Raw genomic sequence first — 25,084 nt, forward strand, 5'->3', positions numbered from 1 at the left:
CCTGCAGAACTGATTCCTCAGCATAAATCAATCTCCCCCACACGTATCCCACGCTGTCTTCCCTCTCCCCTCCCCAGGACCCCCAAGACTCCTGGGCTCAGAGACTTTAAGGCCAGAAGGGACCGTCATGATCATCTTGTTTGGCCCCCGGCACATTGCAGGCTGCAGAACCTCATCCACCCACTCCTGTAATAAACCTCTGGCTGAGTTCCTGAACTCAAATCACAAGAGAAAGACTTCGCTGGAGGTGCAGCAGGCTGGAGGCCAGGGGCTACTTTAAAGGGCTACAGTGCTGTGCTGGGGTAGGGCTGGCCTGGCCTACAGGCCCTGCTGGGCAGAGGAGCTGGGCGATGGGTTGCTCTGAGCTGACCGTCGCAGGGCATAGGCTGCCTGTTCCCCTCCAAGTCCTGTGCTATCCCTGTCCCTAGCCCGGCCCGACAGAGGGGGGCCCTGTGGGTTGGGGAGAGAAGAGCCCTGGGGGCCCCCACCCTGCCCCCATGGCTACAGGGAGGAGCCCCAGCATCTGAAGTTATTTTTAACCCGGGGAAGAGGAGTTCCTGTAGGGCCTGCAGTCACTGTCTCTTCATCTACGTCCTTTGAATTCATTTCCTCCGCTCTGACCTGCCAGGGCCTCCGACCTCGTTCCTCTCTCCGGGCCTTCGAATCTTCCCCCCCTCTTCAGGGGAGAAAGGTGTCAGAGAGATTAACCCGAATCCTCGGCTCAGCCTCCCCCTCATTTTGAAAGTTATCCATCCGTGTATTAATCTTTAATTACCTGGGCGATCTCCCGAGAACGTTCGCGGGAGACAGCAATTATCCCGATGAATGACAGGACGCAAAGTGCTCTGCTGGGATTGAATGCTGCCATCATGGCCGCCTTGCTCCCGGAGTCTTGGTTAAACCTGCCCTTTGCTAGCTGCCTGTCCCATGCTGGAACTTAGGGTCCCCGGCGCTGTAGCCTCTGAGCACCTCATGACCTTTAATGCATTTTCCCTCCCACAAACTGGGAGGCAGGGCAGTGGTGTTATCTCCACTGGACAGATGGGGAACTGAGGTACAGAGAAACTAAGGCCCGGATCTGCAAATGGTTTTAGGCGCCTAACTCCCAGTCCCATGGGAGTTGGGCATCTAAATACCTTTGAGGATCTGAGCCTAAGTGACTTGCCCAAGGCCAGACAGGGAGTCTGTGGCAGAGCTGGATCTGAATCCAGCTTCATTTGAAATAAGCAGTTGGGGAGGGGGCTGTGGTCTTTGAGCCTTTCTTACCAGCGCAGAGCACGGGCATTCAAGTAAGGAGACTTGGGGGTCATGGTGGGGTCACAGGAGGAGACAGGAGGTGGCTAGATCATGGGCTGAGAACTGGGAGGCCCTGAACGAAGGGAGAAGAGGAACAAGCCAGATCTCTGTGGGATGACACATCCCGCCCACACCGCTATGAAGCTAAAACAGAAATTATTAGCTGGATGTAGGAATTCCTGCATGAGGTTCTCTGGCTTGTGTTGGGCAGGGGGCCAGACTGACTCCCTTCTATGAATAAAGGCAAAGTGGGGCTGAGGAAGAAGGAGATGTATCTGTTGAGATTTGTACGCACTATCATCTAGCTAAGGTGGCCCCATTGCCATGTTACCTAGTAACCTCACCATCTCTAATGTACTGAGCCGCACAACACCGCTGATGCGTGGTACAGATGGAGAACTGAGGCTAAGTGACAGGCCCAAAGTTCTGGGCTTGAACCCAGGTCTCCCTAGTCCTGTGTCCTAACCACTTGGCCACCCTTCCTCTCGAGAAGGCAGCAGCCCATCCAGTGCTCTTGACAATCTAAACCCAGGGTTGTGAGCGCAATCCTTGAGGGGGCCATTTAGGGATCTGGGGCACAAACTGGGGATTGGTCCTGCTTTGAGCAGGGGGTTGGGCTAGATGACCTCCTGAGGTCCCTTCCAACTCTGATATTCTATAATTCCCACTGAGCAAATGAAACAACCCCATGACAACATATCACACACGTTCCCCAGAGTCCCACCCATGACTACCCAGCCCTACCAACTGCTCATCTCCTCACCAGCCAGGAGAAAAGGTAGGCCCCTGAAGGCCGACCCATTCAGGCTGCCAGGAAGTGAACTCCAAAGGTCCGGAGCCCTCAGGGAGGGCACCTTGTGAACCACCCTTGCTCAGTGACATCTCGTGGTCAGTGGGGTTAAAGGTGGCTGACAAATCTAATGCTCTCAGTCCTTTCTGTTCACCCATTGCTGGGAGATCATCCACTGGAGTTGTCTCTCTCAATAACCAGACTGGCAAGGAGATCTCACGCCAACCTTTTTCCATAAGCTCAACCAGACGTGGAAGACTCGATACAGGGCGGGAGCTGGCAAGATAGTCAGTGCCAAGCAATGAGTACTGGATAGCCGAGGCCTCCCTGACAGGGCTGTACGGCCCTGAAGGAGAGATGGCTAGTTCACGGGCTTGTGGCATTACGCTGTATTGGCAGGGAGTGCTAGACATGTCTTCCATGGTAGGATGTGCAGTGCCTTGCGGGAGAAGACAATGGTAGCCACAGACTCCCCATTGACCCACGTAGGCGTGTAACTCAGTGGTGACATGAGTCCCAGACCAGTGACTTTATCACAGGCTGATCTTTCCTCGCACGGACGTGCCATTGGACAGAATTTAACAGGCCATAACAGGCCCCTCCTCTTCCCCAGGGTCTGCATCATGTCAATAAACATAACACGGTGACATTCCGTAGTGTCCACTAGGCCTGGGTGTTTGGGCCCAGGACCAATGGGAGTTAGGCACCTTTGAGGCTCCTCGGCCATAGTGAATAGCTCGGAGCTGTCCCAGCCATCTGCCAGGAGGTCCGGGAAAGGGTGGGGCAGCCGGTCAAGCCCCAGTGGCTCCATCTCCATGCAGCTGGAGGACTTTTCTTTTGGCAGGAAAGCGCGCTGGTTCAGAGGTGCGGAAAGCAGCCGTGTTTAGCTATTTTAGGCAGGGTCCTCAATAATTCAGCAGCATCAGTTCTCGGTGTCGAAGGATCACAGGGAGGATGATGCTATCGATGAAAGGCAAAGGGGTCCCCATGTGGCCCAAAGCAGCTGATCACTATTAGCTTGGCTATTAAGGGAAAACATTGGTGCCTGTGAACAGGCTGTTCCTGGCGGCGACCTCGATCTGTCCCCCCACTGTGCTGGGAGCGCCAAGCCGGGTCAGAGCATCCCGAAAGGTGAGCGTGCCAGGGTAACTCCCTGAGCAGGGATATCATGCACCACCCTGCTGGCACTGGCCAGGTATTACCATTCTCCCCACCATCCTCTCCTGCTGTACCGTATGCCGTGGTGGTGGTGGTTGGGGGGGTAGATCGCTGCCCCTGCTAGTCCTTGAAAGATGCTTCCATCCTCTGCTCTGTGGCTGAGAGCACCCCCAAACACACACCCTGGCACCCCACGGCGTTGCCATTCGCCAACTCCCATCCTCTCTGGCTCGGTTCAGTCCCAGCCAGCTCGGGGAGCGCTGAGCGGCAGATCATTTGCATTCCTCTGGCCCCTTAGCCCCTCAAGGAGTGGGTGTGGGTGTGTAGGGGGGTGGGGGCATTCCTCTTCTCCTCCTAAATCTGTTAATTTGAGTTTTCCATCCCAGAAGCAGCTCTCTCTTCTCTGCCCACCTCTGCTTTCTTGGCTTCTCCTGCGGCCGCCAATTTCGTGGTCGTAACTGAGCACAGAACGGAGATCAGACCTCCCAAATCTATTTTATTCAGGCCCTGACCCCCATGAACCCCCCACCCCTATCCCATCACCAGCTTGGCACAAAGATTCTTTCCTGGGTATCTGGTGAGTCTTGCCCACATGCTCAGGGTTCAGCTGATCGCCATATTTGGGGTCGGGAAGGAATTTTCCTCCAGGGCAGATTGGAAGAGGCCCTGGGGGTTTTTCACCTTCCTCTGTAGCATGGAGCACGGGTCACTTGCTGGAGGATTCTCTGCACCTTGAAGTCTTTAAACCATGATTTGTGGACGTCAGTAGCTCAGACATAGGTGAGAGGTTTATTGCAGGAGTGGGTGGGTGAGATTCTGTGGCCTGCGTTGAGCAGGAGGTCAGACTAGATGATCATAATGGTCCCTTCTGATCTTAATATCTATGAACCTGTGCTCTCTCTCCCTCTCACCCATCCCACTCCCCCCCGCCCCCATCACCTCCCTTGCCTTTCTGAGCAAACCAAGGCATCGCAGTTCCCAGTCAGACGCCGGAGTGCACAGCTCCCATTAACCTGGGTTAATTCCTTACATTATTCTGAATTATTGATGGACGCCATTAGACCGAGGAGCTGGACCGGAAAAGCATATCGGCTGAGTGGGCACATTTTCAGTGGCAGCCGGGTAGGCAAGCTGAACAATTACAGCTGAGAATCAAGCAGGCCCCCATGTAATGATGGATGCTGAGGAGATGAATAAATAAATCATGAGACAGCGGTCGGGAGAGGCTGGCGGTGGCGGGGCGGGGGAATGCAGCTGCTTGGGCTAATGCAGGACTCAGGGGTTGAACTTCAACATGAAAGGAGACCTGGTTCCCCCCCTTCCCCCAGCAGCCAGTGATGTTTTCTTCTCCACCTCCACAGGCCGAGTTTTGCACTGATGGTCTTTTGCGCCTTGCTGTTGTCGAATCAGTTGCAATAAATGAGGCCGGCCAGTTGGGAGCAAATCAAAGGAAAGGCTTTTCAGGGCAAACTGGAGGAATCCGCAACCGTGGGCAGTCACCCGAGCCAAACGATGGGGCTGGATTATTAGAGGGCTCCATCATTTAATGACCAGCGACTGCACGATTATTCTGGATGCTGTGATCGAGGGGCGGCAGATGCCACGCTCCGGGGTGTAAGGCAATCCCCTGCTGAGGCCCAGAAGGAACGGTCTCACCCAATCCACACCATGGACAGCCTTTCACAACTGGCTAGGCTGCAGAAGACCCATTTTCTCACCCCCCCTCTGAAGCACCAAGTAGTAGCAGCTGCCAGGGGCAGGAGATTGGATTTGATGGGTCGATGGTCTGAGCCAGTGCTTGGCGGTAGGTTAGTGGATCTGAAACGCCCGTGCTACGATCCACTAAGGTGAATCCTGTGGGTTCTGCAGCCATCTGATGCTCCTATGAAAGCCCAAGGGATTCTCACACGTGGAGCAGCGCCGGTGTCAGACTGGATTGCTCCACACTGCCGATATTTCACAAAGAACAGAGGGAAGGGAGCAGGGCTCAGAATCTGGGACAGGAGAGGCGAGGGGCTTGATTCTGCAGGGCCGGCCACCGGCCTTACACTGGCATAGCCCCTGGGCTCCTTATCTACAGAGGTGCAAGCAAGACCAGAATCAAGGCCGAGGGCTCCTTCCAATCAGACACGGACCAAGGCTGTTACCGCAGCTCAGCCAATCCATCGCCCGAGGGATCACAATAGGGGATTGGTCCCTACTGGATCTTTTCAACTGTTTTCTCATTTTAAATGCCCCCAAATGCCCCCAAGCACTGGAGAGGCTGTCCCACGGCTTGATGGAGCTCACGGCAGCAAGTTCTGCCTCCCAGCTTCCCTTTGCTCCTAGCTACCCCCATTGGGTCACACTCATTCTTCTCCTTTCACCAGCAGCGCCTCTTGGGCACATCTGCTCCCCTGATGACCTTGAGCCCCTCCCTCTTGAGGCGGGCAGAGTGACCAGCTGACCCATCTGCCACCCCTGGCTCTGAGACGACCCGTATTTTAATCTGGGTTTTTTAAAAAGTGACCTCCAAGTTATAGCTTTTCTCATCATAGTTTTTTCCTTATTATTTCCATTAAAGTAGCCACTTTATGTTAGGTGCTGGACAAACGCATAGTAAGAGACAATCCGCGCCCTGAAGATTTTACAGTCTAAACAGGCAAGTCAAACAAAGGGCGGGGAAAACTGAGGCACGGAGAGGTGACATGACTTGCCTAAGGGCATGCAGCAGGTCAGTGGCAGAGTTTCTATTTTCCAGCCTGCTGCCCTATTATCTAGATCAGCAGTTCTCAACCAGAGGTCCAGGGCTTCCTCGGGGGGGGGGGGGGGAGGGGCCACGAGCAGGTCTCAGGGGGGTCACCAAGCAGGGCCTGCATTGGACTTGCTGGAGCCCAGGGCAGAAAGCTGAAGCCCCACCTCAAGGAGCTGAAGCCCGGTATTCCCTGAGCCCTGCCACCTAGGCTGAAGCCGAAGCCTGAGCAACTTAGCTTCGTGGGGGCCCCTGTGGCATGGGGCGCCAGGCAACTGCCCTGCTTGCTACCCCCTAACGCCAGCCCTGGCTTTTATATGCAGAAAACCGGTGGTGTCAGCACTCGTGGGCCATGGAGTTTTTATAGCATACTGGGGGGGCCTCAGAAAGAAAAAGGGTGAGAACCCCTGATCTAGATCATTCAGTCCCTCTACCCCCAGCCACTCCTGCCTCTGGATTACTTTGTGACACTGGGGTAGGGGAGAGGGGACACCTCAAGACCCTGTTGATGAGTGATTGGTTGCGTCGCTCAGCTCCCCGGTGTGACAAAGCAGAGAGCAAACCCAGTCCTAGCAGCAGAATGGGAATACACACGCCAGCTATACAAAGACATGTCAAGGTCAGCTGGGCACGTAAAACAGAAACACGTGTATTTATACACACAGCCACCCACGTGCAGATTAATGGACAGACGCTCTAGTGCTGCACCCGAGTTCTGATCCTGCTTTCTCAATACCGCCCTCCGCACACATTCCCGGAGGGAATCACATGATGAGACCTGGAATGGCTCCATCCTGCAGGGGAGAATGCATCCCAGCCGGAAGGATGCGGGGGAGGGGAGGGGAGTTGCAGAAAAATGTCATGTCCCCACTCTGAGGTTGTGAGAGTGGAAACGACTCGAAAGCCCAGAGTGGAGAACGAACATGTGTCCGTGAGGATTAATACCGTCATCTGTGAAAGAGGCTGGGAGCCTGGCTTCCAGCAGGCCGCGCGCACAAAGCTGCCGCTGCATGGCAAAGCCAACAGCATGCCCGCCACAAATACAGCTACGGTCCACAGAGACAGCATGCAAACACTTGCACACGGAGCCAACCCCAGGAGTGGTTAACCTGTAGGTCCATAGCACAGACTTGAGCTAAGGGAGGAACATCACTAACCAGCAGCAGTAGTAGGCTGTTACCTTCAGAGAAAAAGCCTCGAAAGGGGGGCACAACACACACTTGTGCAAGTACAGAGCCATAGTCATGATACACCCATCTGCCCGCACAAACAAGTGTGATCCAAGGACATGTTCACTCCCATTCACATTCACTCAACATTTACTGCATACGCACTCCCTCCATTACCCGGGTGGGAATTATCTTCTTCCAAATCCACATTTCCTTCTGGAATGAAGAGCTGGCATGTCTCCCTGGGACCTGATTCATGCAGCATTTGCTCTGCGTGATTGTAAAGGCGCATCAGCATGGAATCCCTGCTCAGGGAGTTACCCGGTGAGAGACCTAAAGAGAGTTACCAGCATATTCTCGGGGCAGGGTTTGCTCCCTGGTAGAAGCTGCTTTGCAGGGTGCTAACACGCTTCTCCTCCAAGGTCAGACAGCGGGGCTGGTATTCAATATCCAGAGTCCTTACTGCCATTCACTCCGAGGGTAAGTGGCATTCATTGATTTTGCAGGAAGGTTGATATTTTTAGCCAGTGCAGGACGACAGGCCATAGAGCATTTTCCTCTAACAAGTCAGATCACCTGCCCACAGCCCCCTCCCAGTCGGCACCCTCTCCTGCACCAGTCCCCTCTCTTCCAAAAATTGTTTTCAGGAGACACTCTCCCCAAGGATCTCTCCTCCACAGGGGAAGCCTTGTCCTCAGGGAGGTCTTCTCCCCCTGCAGCATTTTCAATTTTGCTCTGGGTCAAAATAAGAATTGTGCAACAAACCGTCACGCAGCCCTTCACCACAGCGTTTTGGCTTGTGCGGATTTCGCTGCAAACGGTTGGAACCAGCAGCATTTCGGCACTTTCCTGCCATAGTAAATATTTGCAGGGCAGACTGCCCTGGTGGTGGAGGATGGGGGGGGGCTGGTGTTTTTATTTTCTCTGCAAAGCACCGTACACAGCCTTGGCACTACAGAAATAATCGCTCAATCATTTCATCACTTCGTGTGCACTGAGATCACTAGCACATATGAAGCATCTGATGGCGACAAAATGCCTTCATCCATCTGTGATCAAACAGCTGGTTTCCTTGTCCTACTGGGGCTACCTTGTCCTCATCCCCTGCTAAATGGTCGGTCTAATTCCACTTTCTTATTATACTGTAAAAGAGCCGGGTTGGAGGCTCATTGGAAAACATCCCATTGGGCAGACCGTACAGCTAAGCAAGACAGAGATAATTTCCCAAACGTCTGAGAGAACCAAGCAACTGCCATCAGCCGGTGCAAGCCCAGGGGAAGGGGCTGAGTGGGTGTGGAGAGGAATAGAGACCCCAAGGAAGGAGGGAATGAAACAAATGGCCGGTAGAAGAAAACGCAAAGGGCTGGTATCTCAGAGGAGGGCTCAGGGGGAGAAAGCCCAGAAACCCCTTTGCCGTTTGGATGTGCAAGTTAGTGGGTACATGCAGACGGGGAGCTGGCTTGATCAGACCGCGAGGCCACACCGGCCTTCTGCAGCTGAGAGGCTTCGGTGACAGTGGTTATCGTGTTTGTGGAGGATATGGTCTATTTGTTATATCCCACCTGCTGTGAGGGGGGGAATGGGTTTAAATGATATAAAGGGAGACCAGATACCATAGTAATGGGCGGATTAGAAATTGCAGGTGAGAGCAATTCGCTAGTCTGGAGCAAGCAGATACCTGAGTGAGGACTGTACCAAATGGGATGACAGAGCAAAGGGGATACCCACTTTTTCCTAGGTGCTCTGTGTATTGTAGTCATGAGAAGACAATACGCACCCAGTGATCCCAAGGGCTTTTCCACCCAGCCATCTCTCCCCTCTACTGGAACACAACACCCCCCGCCCCCAGCTTTATCCCCAGTGCAGTAGGCAGCAGGCGGTTTTCCCCCCACCTCCAAAGCTCGCTGCAGGGGTGAAATAGAGCACAAGCTACTTACTGTCCAGGCATGGCTCACAGACCGTCTGATTCACCCCACAGGGCTGTGCTACCCCTTCGCCCAGGTTGCAGGCTTTGCAGCACTCCCCGCTGGTGGTGTACCTCTTGGTGAGACACTTCTCCTTCGCAGCCCATGCCGGCCCCTGCCACGGGAGGGAAACAGAATGATCGGGTCAGTCTCTTTGCTGTGCAGGTGGGGTGGGTGAGGAAATAAGTAACTAAATAAATTCAATCCCACCAGCAGGAGGGGTGTCCAGCATGATCAAAACGCCCCAGCCTAAAATGCACTTGATTGGAAACATCTGGGTTTAAGATGAGCTCACCTACCTACTATTATTAACATCAAAGACTTGGGAGAAGAAAGGGATTAAGGAGTGTCGTTCCCCTCCTCCCCCCGCTGCCCCAAATTCCCATTCCCCAATAAAGCCCCCAAAAGCATTAGAGTGAGATCAGCTAGGAGAGCAACCAAGTGTCTGGATTCTGCCCTCCGCCGGCACAGCACATTGTGGGGTGGGGGAGGCTGGGTTCTTCTGGGTGCCTATTGCACTCCTTAGTCGCACTCCTATAGAGCCTTTCATCAAAGGATCTCAAAGCACTCTGCAATCGTTAACCACCTAACCCTCCAACCATCCCTGTGACGTCGAACGGATGCAGGGGAATAAACAGAGACTCAGAGACTTGCCCAAGGTCGCTGCGGCCACCCAGTGGGAGAGCTGAAAAGCTAACTGAGTTTTAAACCCTACCATCCCAAACCCTCGCCCAGTTAGGGTGACCAGACGGCAAGTGTGAAAAATCAGGACAGGGAATGGGGGGTAATAGGCACCTGTCTAAGACAAAGCCCCAAAATAGCGGGACTGTCCCTATAAAATCGGAACATCCGGTCACCCTACGCCTAGTGCACCGTGGTTTGCTTGAGCTCCAGGACTGAATTCCGAGGCCTGATAATGGAAGCGCACGCTTTGAAGTGCTTGGTAATTATGGTGCCAAGGGATTCAGCTATATCACTGTCTAATGGAAGCAACGGTATTTGCTTTCTAAATAAATCCTGCCCTGGCGTATGGAAGCAATAACACGCCACAAGTTGCGCGGTTAGGACAGAGCTGCATATGCATCATGTGGGTTTGGTAAACGGCAGATGAGTGAGGCCAACCTTTCTGAGAAGTGGGAGGGCTGGGTGCTTTAACTTCATAAAGTGCTTCTTGCTGTCAAGCACCCTCCCTAGCAACGCGGCATCTGCTTCCCTAGAAGAGACAGCTAGCGGCCGAGTGTTGGCAAAGGTTACGTCTTGCAAAGGCTATTATTTTTCCCCGCTGCAATGCTTGTCGGTAGAAGCAGCCAGCCGCTTTGTATGAGCTGTGGTAACAAAAAGATGAAGGGGAGAATTGGATGGCTCAGGGCATGGTAACGAGATTCAGAGCCTTCCACCAAGGGGAGTTGGGCGCCTAAATACTTTTGAGGCTCTGGGCCCCCGTGCAAAACTAGCCCAGGCAGGGACCAAAAGGTGCTATCTGGCATTCTGCATGAAATGAGCTTGGCAGCATCACGCCACTTTCCATTCTGCACGTCACAAGCCGACCGCCACTGGCACTAACTGCCAACCATGTCTACGGTCTCAACAGAAAGGCCCAGGAATACATGGGACAGAGAGACTGAAATACCTCTCTCCTTGTCCTGAGCAGTGGTCCCGCAGGGCCGTCGACAAACACAGCTATACTTGAACAATGCTCTTGGCTACTGCTGAATGGGAAACATTTCCTGGGGGTGGGGTATTTTCATGAAGCGACCACTCAGTGCGACAAAAATAAATCTGCTCACAGCACTGCAGGCTGGGAACTTGCTACTTTATTGAATTGCATCACAACAGAGTGGAGAGGGGAAGCTTCCATTGACTAAAACAGGAAGTAAGGGCGAGGTGGAACATGGCTCCAACTCATAATACTCTGAATTAATCCTTTGATAACCATCTCCTACTTCGACCACATCACTAACGAACAGGTCTGTAACATCATCACTCAAAGCGCTAGGTCATATGAAGACCTCCTGACGACCGTGAAGAAGCACAAGCTGAAGTGGTACGGCCATGTAACAAGCTCATCTGGCCTATCCAAGGTCATCCTCCAAGGGACAGTACAGGGGAAGAGAAGAAGTAAACAGAAGAAGAGATGGATTGGCAACATAAAAGAGTGGACAGGAATGGACTTCAGAGAGACTCAAGCACTGATACACAGTCATCAGGGGTGGAGACAATTGGTTGATTGCTTATCAATGATGGTGCCCCAATGACCAATGTGGTTCTGGGAGCGAGGATGATGAGAGGCATAAATCATCAATCTCTATGCAATTTAAGATTCACTTTTTTTTTTTAACTAATTGTGTTTCTAGCTTTTAGGTTTCCGAAGAAAACCTCTCAAATGGGAATGTATGCAGCACTGTCTTCCTGAGTCTGCAGACAGATAGCTTGCCTGCTGCTTACCGCTTCTTCAAATAGCAGCAGAATGAAACCTAGAAGCCTGGTCAGTTTCATGGCCTCTGGGAACAAGAATCATGTCAGTTTTAGTCTGCTGCTCTGGGCAGCAACACAAGAAAGCATTGGAGTTATTCATGAAGAAAAAGTCACTTGGAGATGGGTAGAGTAGCAGAAATCTGACCTCTCCAGCAGCAGCAAGTAGAGTGTGGGAAGAATAGTTAAGAGGAGTTGGAAGAGAGAAAAAGTTCTTCCTTCCTTCCAGCAAACATAGGGAGTTCACCTTTATCTGCCACCAATAGCCAGAAGCAGCTACACAAGATGGAGCAGAGTCTAGGGCGAGCATCACTGGAAGGAATCCCAGTCCCACCCCTGTTCCCAGAAACTGGGAGAGGAGCTTCTGGATTCTCACCACCACACCCCCTCTTGACTTCCATAGTTGGGGGCAGGGATAGCTCTGTGATTTGAGCATTGGCCTGCTAAACCAGGGTTGTGAGTTCAATGATTGAGGGGGCCATTTAGGAATCTGGGGCAAAAATTGGGGATTGGTCCTGCTTTGAGCAGGGGGTTGGACTAGATGACCTCCTGAGGTCCCTTCCAACCCTGATATTCTATGATAATATCAGCCTCTAACTAGTAGGTTAACTCTTGTGCCGGGTAGGTGTCTGGTACAGTTATCAAGCCCATCGGGACTCTAAAGCAGCATCTCCCTGCTGCACCTTTCACGAGCAATACAATTCATGCCAGAAATGAAAATACAGCATTGAAAAAAATCTCTCAAGACAAACCCTGCCAGGGGAAAAAAAAAAACGAGGCAGGAAAGACACTTTCCTGGCAATTTCTCTTGCCCACCCGCCCCTCGCCACGCAAGGGAGACGAGCTGAGCGAAGGAACCCAGTGCCTTCGCAAGCCAGCTCAGCTCCCTGCACAGCGGGCACCTCCCTCGGCCAATTCTCTGCCTCCTTTCCCAGTGTCCATTTAATAAACTCTGTGCTCTGTCTATTACAGATGCTGGTGTTAGACAAGGGCGCGCCAATTACAGGCATTTGAATGACAAAGGGCTCCAATTACCCGGCGCTTGAGAGCATGTGGGCATTGGCACTGCATTCGGCAGCACGGTTAACTCGTGAGGGTCTGGGATGACTCTCTCTGGGCACGACTGCAATAAAAGACCCACGGCACCAAGCCTTGGAGGCTGGATCAAGTGATTCTGGCTCACAGGGCTCAAAACAGCAGTGTAGACGTTCTCGCTTGGGCTGGACCCTGGGCTCTGAAACCACGTGAAGGGGGTGGCTCAGAGTCTGCCCTCCAGCCCGATCCTGAATGTCTACATGGCTATTTCTAGTCCCGCAGCCCAAGCCCCGCAAACTCCAGTCAATTGACCGGGCCTCTGATACTCGGTGCCACGGTGTTTTTCTTTGCCGGGTACACATACCCTCTTGTAAACGTTGCATCACACGAGTGACCCCAAGAGATGGGGCTTCATGCTCAAGCCGGCATATCCAGGCTAAGAAGGCTCCCTGGTAAGTAAAGTAGTAACTGCAAGCTCCTCACAGGCTCTTGTATCATTATTTTAGGGCCGTGGTTCTCAACCTTTCGGGGCTCAGGACCCAGTTGTAGATGCTTATGGCCTGTCACGACCCAGTAAATAGTCTGGGGGCGGAGGCCCTGGGGTGGTTTCGGTCGGATTCTGTCTCCTGAGAGGGTTGGGTCCTGCCCAGCACTCACCCCACAATGGCGGGTCCTGCAGCTCCTGTGCTGTGGGGCTGGCTGGGCTCGGCTCTCCTGCTCCAGGCATTGCAACCTGACTGGACCAAATTGGTGGGAGTGGAGTTGTGACCTGGCTTATGGGGTTGCAGCACCACTCACTCAAATTTAGTCTACCCGGACTCCCGTCAGCCTGACGGCTCGGCCAACCTGCGCCACGCTGGGACCCCAGAGGCTGCAGTGCCTGGAGCAGGGAGGCAAGCCCAGCCAGCCCCACGCCTCGGGGCCCTTTGACACATTCCGGTGACCCAATGTCGGGTGCTGACCCACGGGGTTGAGAAACTCGGGTCTAGGGCCTCTCTGCTGGGTGAGGTTGGGACTGGAGAAGCTGGGGGGGTTACAGCATTCCACGGTGCCCCCTGCTGGAAGAAGGTAAGAATTAAATTAGGGTTGGCCAGAAGAAAATCATCCCATTTGGTGAAAAATATTGAGGGTTCAAAATGTGTTTACATTCCGCCTCAGAAGGAAACCGAAACCTTTCAAACCTGTCCACAAAACATGAGAGAGAGAGAAAAGCCAAGGGCCCTGTGACTAGGGCAAAGAAACACCCTGACTCAAGGCTTTCTTCTGCCTGATTCCACCAGCTTCAGATGCAGTCTCCCTCTACCTGATTTAGAGCAGGCATTTGAACCCGGGTCACCCCCGGCAGCCCAGCTGAGTGCCCTAACCACTGGGCTATCACATGGTGAGGGGGCTTGCTCTCGTTTTGCTCAGAAATTCCATCCTGACCCAAGGAATCTTCCTGGTGAAAGTTTAATTAAAACCGGCAAATTTCCGCCAAAAGGCTACAACGAGAGGGGGAAGTGTCATCAAAAAGTTCCCAAATGACTCCAGATGAAATTGCTTTAAGAGCCATCACACCCAGCTCACCTCTAGGGTGACCAGACAGAAAGTGTGAAAAATTGGGACAGGGGGTGGTGGGTAATAGGCGCCTATATAAGAAAAAGCCCCAAATATCAGGACTGTCGCTATACAATGGGGACATCTGGTCACCCTACTCACCTCCTGCATCACCCCACAGTGACCCCTGATGACAGGGGCAAGGACGGCAGTAGGTGGGTCAACATTCAGTGACTTGTCCTGCATCCTTTCCGGCAGTGACTCCTCTTGCCAGAGGCTGGGGCTGGAGTAACAAACCAGCTGCTCACATTTCTTACTATGAATAGCTCTGGGAACGAATGGGACCGAAGCAGCTGTGCTTTCGGCCCCAGTCTGCTCAGGCCGGCAGGGACTGAATGAAGTGGGTTACCAAGAAGCCTCAAAAAATTGGGTAGAAACTCATAAATGTTCCTCTCCACAGAAATCTGTAGTAAAAGGTGAAAGATTTATATGATCTGAAAAGAAACCAAAGTATAGCCAGGCTCTTACCCCAGCCTCTGCCAGGGTTCCTAGAAGCTAGAAGTGAAATATACAGGCTTTCCTGCGGCCAGTACTCCCTGCAGTGCCCCCTGCTGGGAGAGAGCAGCTGTGAGATATGGCTAATCCCTGGCAATCTGATTGCCGGGGGCGGGGGCCACTGACTGACAGCCCACACTCTGCATCCCCTGTTGTAATTCTTGCCAGGAAAGGTAAGAAGAAATGAGCAATGCCCCCTGCTCCTTGGCAATCCCTCCCCTCAGTGCTACTAAATGATGTGGAAAATATAACTTCCATTCCCAGGTTCCAGAATCCAGCCTCCCTGCCAGCCTGCCTTTCCCTTTCCGCTCTGCGTCCCGAGCACTGAAAACTCCCATAAAGATTAACACATTTATAGGAGGGCACATGGTCTACATTAGTCCAACGAAATGTGCATGTTATTAACACAACTCCTGTTGACAAAGCCACAGGTATTAACCCCATAAAGCATTATGACAGCTGGAACAAGAAGGGGAGATTGACACCTCCATGAGCTTTTAATTGCTTTTTAAGTTGTGCTGGTGTGTGTGGGTGGGGTGTGTGTGTTTTGTTTTGTTTTTTTAAGGAAGAGGATGATTGATCATAAACCCTGGAATACATGTAGGACATGGTAGCAGGGCACATTACCAGTAAATCTCTGGCATGAAAAAGATTTCATCCTGAACAGGAGACCTGGGGCAAACTTCAAGCTGGAGATGGGCCCAAAATCCTGGAGCCATACTGCCCCACAGGCTTGTCACATTCCATGGCTACTAGCCTCACTGGCCACAACCAGCAGAACCAAAATGCCAGCTCAGAACAACCCCCATACTTTGGGGACATCTGAAATCTGGATCTGAATTCTACAGCCTGGGTCATTCGCAAGTCACAGCCCCACATGGGCAGTTTCTCTCTGCATCCTGCCACCTGAGAACGGCGCTGACCAAACTGAAGACCCTTCCCCTTCCCTTCCTATTCCTCCCAAGGAGTTTATCTGCTGGTTGGGGTTGGTAATGGGACACTGAGCCTTTCGGCTCTAAGCAAGCGGTTCCAATCCAGTGCAGCTCGGTGATGACTGAAAGTTATTTCCATCTGTTCGGTGGTCTGTGTGAAGTGGGCTGATGGGTGTCTCTCTACCTTCTAGGGGCAGATGTGCTCATTGCAGTCCACAACTGCCTACCTCCCCACTCACACGCCCCTCGGCTGGCTGTCTCAGCAGAGAATCAAGGGTACAAGTGAACACCCCTTTGAGCCCCAGAGGTGATCCCTCTGGGTCACAGCTGAGCAGGGAGAGCACTGGGGGTCCTTGGCCTGTTTCTGCTCTGTAGATCAAGTTGTGGGCTAAGGAGGTGCAAAATGGTTTTAAATAAATGAGGTTGGCTCAAGCCCTGAAGTATGAGGTTTAAAATCCCCTCCAAAATGTGCTCAGCAGTAACTCTCATAATTCTGGATAGTCCTGATATCCACAGAAACATCCACTCCTACCCAGGCTGTGGATCTGAGTGGGGCTAGCAATTCCTCTGTTCCTAGGGATTTATAATATACCTCTGCCTAGGGGCCTTTTCTTCTGCTCGGTCACTGCCTTTGGCTTGTGAATATTTCACTGGCCTTTCACACTCTCCCCCGTGCAATGCTTTTAATGGTTGTCCCCTATCATATTTGAATGGCTGGTGCCCCCACAAGAACCCAGGGAGGGCGGGAGAGGGGTGCTTTAGCAATCAAAGCACAATTGCTCTATGATCCCCTAGCTCCTGCTCGGGTGGGAGCCCAGATCTCATGGGGGCAGATGCCCTCAGGGGGCCCCAGACTAGAGGAGAAACCCCTGGCCCCCTGCTAGCCCCTTCTGCTATGTGTGAAGGTCACAGGGGTCCAGGCACTTGGGCTGCCATCCAGACTAAGGGTGAGGTTAGCTGAACTGAGCCAGCTGTGGAAAGGGGTCTGCTGGCTGATACCTTCCCTGGGCTGGGGCTTCCCCTCTCTCTGCCAGGGATGGGTGTCTGAAGCACCCCGAGCAGGGACACTGGAAGCTGCCAGGCCGTTCAACCAGACGCCTGAGGGTGTTGGAGAGATTTTGCCCCCACCCCCATCCCTGGGAAAGGGATAGCAGCAGGGGAGTGTCTGGAAAGGGGCACAGGCGGGTGAGTGGGGAGGAGGGGTCGGGAAAGGGAGGGGACGGGGCTGCTGGGGTGGGTGGATGGGTTGGGGAAAGGGGTGGGTGGATGGAGAGGGTGGAGGGAAGAGAAGGGAAGGGGTGTTGGATGGATGCATCACAGGGGCCAGTCTGGCCGCATGATCCCCAGCCCAGCCGCGTGCATTGATTTAAAGCCCCTCAGCATCCCTTTGTGGGCGTTCAGCTCCTGGGCTGGATGGAGCCCCCGGGGCGGGGCTCAGCTGTAGGGAAGGGGACGGAGCATGTTCCAGGCAAAGTGCCCGGTCCAGAGGGGAGAAGGTCACAGCCCAGCCCTGCTCTCTGTGCCCCTCCACACACTGTGCCTAGCAGCCCACCGCTCTGCACCCCCCTGCCTGGCCATCCTCCACCCCCGCACCCCTCGGCTAACTTCCCCCCGTGCCCGGGTACCTCTCCCCGAACCCTCTTCCCCCCGGCTAACCCCCTTCCCTCCGTCCCCCTGTAACCCTCCCCCCAGCTAACCCCTCCCCCAGTCCCCTTGTACCCCGGTACCCCCACCCCGCTGCTCCCCTGTGCCCGGGTACCCCCCGCAACGCTCCCCGCTAACCACTCCCCCGTCCCTCTGTGCCCGGGTACCCGCCGCACCCCTTCCCCCGCTAACCACTCCCCCTGTGCCAGGGTACCACCCGGACCGCTCCCCCACTAACTCCGCCGTTCCCTGTGCCCGGGTACCCGCCGCACCCCTTCCCCGCTAACCACTCCCCCGTCCCCCTGTGCCCGGGTACCCGCCGCACCCCTTTCCCCGCTAACCACTCCCCCGTCCCCCTGTGCCGGGGTACCCCCCGCAACGCTCCCCGCTAACCACTCCCCCGTCCCTCTGTGCCCGGGTACCCGCCGCACCCCTTCCCCGCTAACCACTCCCCCGTCCCTCTGTGCCCGGGTACCCGCCGCACCCCTTTCCCCGCTAACCACTCCCCCGTCCCCCTGTGCCGGGGTACCCCCCGCAACGCTCCCCGCTAACCACTCCCCCGTCCCTCTGTGCCCGGGTACCCGCCGCACCCCTTCCCCGCTAACCACTCCCCCGTCCCTCTGTGCCCGGGTACCCGCCGCACCCCTTCCCCCGCTAACCACTCCCCCGTCCCCCTGTGCCCGGGTACCCGCCGCACCGCTCCCCCCCAACCACCCCCCTTTCCCTCTGTGCCCGGGTACCCCCCGCAGCCCTTCTGCCCCGCTAACCACTCCCCCTGTGCCTGGGTACCCCCCGCACCGCTCCCCCGCTAACCACTCCCCCGTCCCCCTGTGCCCGGGTACCCCCCGCACCGCTCCCCAGCTAACCACTCCCCCGTCCCCCTGTGCCCGGGTACCCCCCGCACCGCTCCCCAGCTAACCACTCCCCCGTCCCCCTGTGCCCGGGTACCTCCCGCACCGCTCCCCCGCAAACCACTCCCCCGTCCCCCTGTGCCCGGGTACCCCCCGCAGCCCTTCTGCCCCGCCGTCCCCTCTGACCCGCTGCACCCCTTGTCTCCATCCCTAGATCCGGCTGCTCCCCCCAGCCCCCCAGCCCGTCCCGCCTGTGCCCGGACACCCGTCCCCTGTCCCGCTACACTGCCCGCCTCTCTCCCTGCGTCCGGCTGCCCCCCGCGCCCGCCCCATCCCTTTGCCCGCCTGCCCCCCTTCCCCACCCGCCCTGCGCGGGGCTGCCTCCTCCTCCGGGGCTCTCCAAGCGCACGGTCCCCCCCCGGGACCCGGCTCCCCTTCCCCGGGCCCGGGGCGCCGCCAGAGCCCGCAGGTTGACTCACCCCTGGGACCAGCAGCAGGAGCAGCAGCAGCAGCTTCTTCCCCATGGTCCCTCCCGCGGGCGGGCGCGACGGGGCAGAGCGAGCGGCGCTTCCCCCCGGGCCCCTGCAGCCTCTCACCTCCCCGGCGGGCTCAGGTCGGAAGAGGGACGCAGCCCGGCTGGCTGCGGGACAGCACCTGCCTCTGAGCCCGAAGCTCAGCCCCGCTTCATTAAAACGATCGATGCTGCTCTCCCACTGGCTGGGTGGCTTTTCAAAAACCCAAGTCACTGCAGCAGCCCCTCCTCCCTGTGCCGCCCCCCCCCCCACACACACTTCCCCTCCACCCCCAGGAATATTGTAACACACACACACGCTGGCATCTGCCTGCTCAGCCAGAGACGCTTCGGAAAGGAGCCTGGGAGACAATTTAGCTGGGAAATGCACAAAACTGACAAGAACCAGCAGGCAACTTCCAGCTCCCTTCCCCTTCGCCAGCTGCCATGCATGGCCCTGGAAACGCTGAATGGCAGCTAAATGGCCTGGGTTTCCAGGAGAAGGGCTACACACAGGGCCGATGGACTGCTTTCATTGGGGACCTTCTGTATTACCCACCTATGCCTACCCCCCTCCCCCAAATCCATCTACCCAGCCCAGCATCCCTCCCACCCACCCCCCCATCTGTCTGTCCACCTTTGCTCCTGTCTATTTTAGTCTTTATTTGTGGTACAGCGGCACCCAGAAGCCTCCATCGGGTTGAGGCCCCTGGGTGAGGCAGCCCGAAGAGGAAGATGACCTGCAGGCTAAATTCCCCCTTTCACCTGCCCATCCCACTGGTCCTCTTTTAAGTCAGAGCTTGCTGGTGTGGAGAGGGCTGCCCAGATGGGAATGAAGACTGGAGACTGCCCTTGTGCAGCCCGGGTCCCAAAGACGTCAGAGTCCCTTCTTTAAAAGCGAGCATAGTATTCTACAAGAATGGTCCACAATGTTTGGGCCAGACCCTCCGTTACAGTGGAGACGCGTCCAGTACAGTTTGGCGGAGAGGGGAGCAAGGAAGTGTCTTTTGCCCCTCCTGAAACTAGGCCAGCTGTGTGCAGCTCGGGTGTGCGGCATAATTCAGAGCAGCTTGAAGGCTGCTCTAAACGAGCCCAGCTGCTGGCGGTCCCTGGGGGCTGATACATCAACCAGGGACTGCCAGTCAGTCACATTCCTTTTCCCTCCAGTCCCTGTCCCTACATCGGCAGCAGAAAGGGGTGTGCAGAGGAGGAACTACCCAGGCCCTAACTTCCAGAGAATTGCCCTATACTGGGGCAAGCAATTCCCCTGTCCTGGCCAGGGATGCTGGCATTAGGGTCACTGGGCCCATGCTGCAGGGGAGAATCGGAAGAATCCTGTTCTACCATAGTGTGTGGAGAGATTATGGTTGTGTATTGTATTAATTAAACACTGTAACGACACTGTTTGGGGCCATTACTGGAGAACACTGTAGTGCAGTTTTTATTATTAAGGTAAAATTCCCCTTGTCCCTCACTGCAAGCGAGGAAGGGTGGTCTTGGGGCTACCACACTGTTCTGGGGCTCAGGAGATCTGGGCTCATTTCCAAGGGTCTGCTGCAGACTCCTCATGTGACCTTGAGCAAGTCACTTAAAAAAAACAACACTCCCTGCCTCAGTTTCCCCATTTGTAACACAGGTGCAATAGAACGCTCCCTTTGTTTGGATTGCCAGCTGTTTGGAGCAGAGGCTGTCTGCTGCTACGGGTTTTTACAGCACCGAGCACAAAGGTGCCTTGACCTCAGTTGGGGTCAGTAGGTGCTACAATAATACATATAATAAGAAAGAAAACGGTGAGTTGATTCCTTGATTGGCAGCAAGTTCCCTCCTCTGTGCACAGACCTGGTTTCTGCAGCCTCCTGCTGGCTGGGCGCTCTTCCCTTGGGCCTCGGCGTTCCTGCCCCTCCCAAAATGTCCCCTAACCCCGGGGGACAAGGAGCTCTCGAAGCCAGATGGCTCCAGCAGCAGCTGGCAGGGCAAGGCATGGGGGAACGTGAGCCTGTTCTCTAATGTTAAGTGGAGAATTAGGATGAAACTCAAGGGGGGGGTGTTGCGGGAGGGGGGAGGAGAGGGGGGCGCTGTGACTTCCTTTCTGCACCCCAACCTATGTACTCGATCCTCCCCAGTCCTTACTGGGAGACAATGGGACTTTGGCCTAGGAAAGCAAGTTAAGGATCTGGCCCAGCTCTGGAGTTCGCTGGAAATGGGTGAATGAAAAACCAAGCCAAAGGAGGAGAATGGCCTTAATTAAGATACCGTCCTGCCCTCCGGCCAGGACCCACAACCTGGCAGCATCTAAGAAGGCCAAACCCTCCCACCCCTAGGTGAGTGCTGTGGGATTTTTGCCTGAGTGAGAAATTAAAGGTCCACCCCCAGCTGGTGCAGGAGTTTCCCCTCCTCCCTCCAGTCTCCAATCCATTGCCCCAGTTTAGTTTTCAATCGCTCCAGGAGACTGTTTCACTGCTTCCCGGCATCAGCATTCTGACACCCCAGGCCCAAGAGACATCCCCCCACTCGCGCGTTATTGTCCTTCGCCGGTTTCCTCCCCATTGCTCATCCCGCTGTGCCTCATTAAACCTCGTGCATTCCGCCCCCTTCCGGCATTTGCAGGCGGAGACCAGGGTCTTGCAGAGCAGTTGCTCAGCCAAGATATTTCAATTCTTCTGATCTTGCCTCGCAAATCAAGCCCTGCAGCTCCCCGATGGTTTTTTGGTTTTTTTTTTTTTTTTTTGACGCTCTCCTTTGAACTGCCTCCAGCTGAATCTATCTTCCTGGCAATGAAGCGCCCACCGCTGAAGGCAGGAGCATGACTGCGGGGTGTGTTTTTCAGATGATGACTGTAGCACTGGTTTATAGCCGTCGTTACTACACCTTGCTTGGCTGCGAGATGCAGCGTGACGGGCTTCACCTTGCTAAGAGCAGCTGGGCATTCACCCATATGTTAAACACCCTTCCTTAACCGGCTTGTAATGAAGAGGTGGTACCTCCCCGCAGACAGCTCTGGGCTGCCTTCCTGCCATTGCAAGCCTTCCTGCTGCTGGAGTAAGGACTTTGTCATATTGATCGGTTCAGGCTGCGTTTCCTCTCACAAACGCGAGCTATCGACCTGCCAAAGCGGATGGGGTCAAACAGCACGAGTGGGGCAGCTGTATTCTTCTGGGCAGCTCAGTCTGCTCTCATGAGCAGCTACAAAGGATCTCTAGGAAAGTCCCTCTTTCAGAGCCTTTCGCTCAAGTCCAATAAAATTAAACAAAGGATACGGTTTGTTCTTCATCAGCCAGACGTAGCATCACACGTGCATCCCACCCCAGGGCAGGATCTGAAGTTTGGTTTGCTGGCTCCACTCAGTTGTCTGTCCAGGGTGAAGCTTGGGAGCAGGGTCCTCAGTTGAGTACCCACTTGGCAGAGCTGGTCTTTGGGACATGAGCCCAGTGCCCACTCAAGGATCAAACCCTTGGAGCTGGAAGCAGTGGTGACAAACCAAGCTTTTCTTTTTGCTAATGCTGAGAAGATTGCAATGGGGAGATCTGCCTGGTTGTAGGGCAAAGGGGTGTGGCTACAATGGGGGAGATCCAGAACAAGGAGATGACTAATCTTGTGCTTCCCACTCCTCTCTCTAGTAATACACAAGTCCCTTGCTGCTCCCTGGGAATGCCTTCCAAACTCCGGGGAGTTTACAAATCGACTCCAGGTGTCATGGACCCTGAAACAACCCCCACATCCTCAAAGGCCCCCATTCAGAGGTGATGTGCAAGGTGGGGCTACACTGGTGTAATTGCCACGCTCCAGGGCTAGACATGAGCAGCACCTGAGGGAAAGAAGTGAACAGGAAAGTGTCAGTTAAATTATCTTTCCTCCTCTTAACTCCTACCACCTCCCAGCCCCACAGTGTGTAAGTTACAGGGAACTTCCACTTCCCCAGCTGTAACTGAGGCATCCCCTCTGACTCTGACCTTCAAATCTGAGGGACCCAAACACAGGCACTGGAAAAGCCACTGTATAGGAGCTCTGGGTCCGGACTGCGTTACAGTGGAAATCATAGGGAAACCCCTCCACCTCAGGGGTTCTGGAACTCAACCCTTTGGGCCTGATTCGGATCTCACGCCCATGCAGATCAGGGAATTACACTGGAGTGAGCGAGTGGAGAACTGGGCCTCTTGTCTCCATTACCCGTGGGCTAACACTTTCCGCTCCAGGGTTCTGGGCTCGAATAACCCCCCTCTCAGGCATTGCCTGCCCTGGCTCACAGGCTGTGGGGTTGATCTACAGAACGTGCAGAAAGCAGGAGCCCCATGCAGTTAGATCTGTGATCTCCCCTCCCCCCAGCCCCCATATGCTCTACTCTTCAGGGATACTCAGTCCTCAAAAGCCCGATGCCTCTTCCTAGGCCCACATACTGCTCTCTGCTCAGCCCTGAGCGAACTGCCTGACACGGATGGAGCAACTGGCCCACGAGGAGGAATATAATGGTCGTTTAAAGCAGAGTCAGGCAGACAGACACCCCGTCAGGTGGGCTGTATCTGCAGTTGGGCTGGGAGACAGCTATGGTAAGTCACATCTTCTGCTCCCACTGTAACCTCCTTCGGCGTCTTTGCTGACCGCGTTAGCTAGGGCCGCTGAATCAGCTCCCGCCATGTGTTTTGCTGGCAGCCCTTGATGGCTGTGTGTCACAACAAAGCTCCTCGTACAGGCCAAGGGGCACCACACAATGGACGCTAATGACTGGAGGGTGCGGGGAGCGTCTGGTCCACAAAGAACTTCAGGGCTTTGATCTTTAAGAGATTGACCTCCTAGGGTTAACACCCAGGTCCTGGCTGACTTCCTGGGGTTCTGCGGGAGCCCAAGGGACTCCATGCCAAGGGGGAAGGTTTAGGGTCTAGCATATCTGGTCTCCAAGGAGATGAGGCCTCTAAAAAAGAGGGAGGGTTTCTAGTCACTGGAGTGAGCCCTGCCCTGCCCTGCCCTGCCCCACCTTCCTGCCACCACAACTACCCTCCTCCTGTGCCCTGAACCCCCAGCATGACCTGGCTTCACTGCCTGTTCCTGACCCTCTCTTGGGCTGGGGCAGTCAGGTATAGGGCAGGGAGGAGCCAGTATGGAGACTACTTTGGGGGCAGGGAAGCTGATAGACAAGAGAGATGTGACTCTCCCCAGGTCTGAGGTGCATTTTCAAAGGCCACAACTAAAATGCTCCAGCCATCTGCTCAAGCCCCATCTCTCAGAGGTTTGGTAGTGTGTGTCCCCTCCCCCCCCCCCCCATTCTGGATCTCTCCAGCCCCATGCTAGCTGGAGAGAGGAAGGACTCTGGAACATGCTCCATGCCCTTGGTCTGAAATAGGTGCCAAGCTGATGGCCCTCCAGACATGCTGCAAAAAACCATCTGCTAGGGTTTTAGTGGGACATTGCTAAGGAGTTGAGGGCAAAAGGGGCTTTGCTGTTGCTTTGATTTATTGATTGGCTGAGCTCATTAGTCCCTGCCTGTGATTATTTTTATACTACTGGGTAGTCATCCTTATGGGACTGCAGGTCTAAGTGATTGTTAACCCCCCAGAACTTTATATATGGGCATTTACATCTAAATAATTCGCTCTAGGGACACTGCAGGACGAAAACCCACGCAGGAGGTGCTGAACACTGATCCAGTTTTATGGGAGGTGTTTGTTGCTGGTCCCATTGAAATTAGACAGTTCAATTGAAATTAGTTCAAGCGGCAAAATTCAGGCCCAGATTTGTAACACCCTGAGCCTCAGGAGGGAGTTTGGCTCAGGGGAGCTGAGTTGGACCCGTTCACAGCAGGATTGGGACATTCCTTTATCATGCAAGAATAAAACACTTCCTAGTGACAGACTGCACTAATCTGAACAGCTCAGCTGTGCGGCTCACGAGCCAGCTGGGCTGTCTGTGTCTGTGTGTGTGTTTCTCTAACAGGAGGGGAAGCCCTTCCTTCATCTTGCATGAGCCATGTGTCATTCCTAGCCAGCTTTCCTGGGGGAGACACACACAGAGATAGACTCTGTCTGCTTCAAGGAAGGAGTGTCAGGGGCTGAGCTCAGCCACGCTGTGGCAATCCAGCTGCAGGGCCCCTCTGTGCTGCAGCAGGAAGAATTGTATGTGGGGCTCATCACATTTTGAATTCATCTGCTACTGAGTCAGCATTTATCCATCAGGGAGGGGATAAGAGGGCAGGGTTCAGAGAGAGAATGAAACAGCAGTAAGAAAGGGGAGGAGAAAGAAGACAGAAGACCGGATGATTAGAGAGATGCACATCAGGAAATCATGGCTAAATTTGTGTGCCTACAAGACAGCCAGATGCTGGGTTTTATCCTGGTGGCAGTTCCACTCATAAATCTAGAGTGATCCCATTGCTTTCAGTGTAATTCAGAGCAAAATTTGGGCCCCAACAACAACAACTCTTCACTGTTGTATAGAATATTAGGGTAAAC

The 25,084-nt window shown here is 54.5% G+C and overlaps 1 protein-coding gene and 1 non-coding gene across 2 annotated transcripts in view; both read right to left on the reverse strand.

Annotated features, from left to right (window-relative positions):
- The window catches only part of NGFR (nerve growth factor receptor), a 37,006-nt gene extending 18,349 nt beyond the window's left edge, over nt 1–18,657 (reverse strand). Inside the window, exons 1-2 of the mRNA XM_077806504.1 lie at nt 18,613–18,657; nt 9,082–9,223 (exon numbers count right to left, since the gene is read on the reverse strand). Coding sequence (XP_077662630.1) covers nt 9,082–9,223; nt 18,613–18,657 — 187 coding nt within the window. The remainder of the gene's footprint in view (nt 1–9,081; nt 9,224–18,612) is intronic.
- Nucleotides 14,555–14,665, reverse strand: LOC144258179 (U5 spliceosomal RNA). Its single transcript, XR_013344644.1, has one exon. It is a non-coding gene; the product is annotated as a U5 spliceosomal RNA (small nuclear RNA).
- Nucleotides 18,658–25,084: the final 6,427 nt, after the last annotated feature.

The sequence above is a fragment of the Eretmochelys imbricata genome, chromosome 27 (genome assembly GCF_965152235.1).
Source record: "Eretmochelys imbricata isolate rEreImb1 chromosome 27, rEreImb1.hap1, whole genome shotgun sequence".
NCBI classification, from domain to species: Eukaryota; Metazoa; Chordata; order Testudines; family Cheloniidae; genus Eretmochelys; species Eretmochelys imbricata.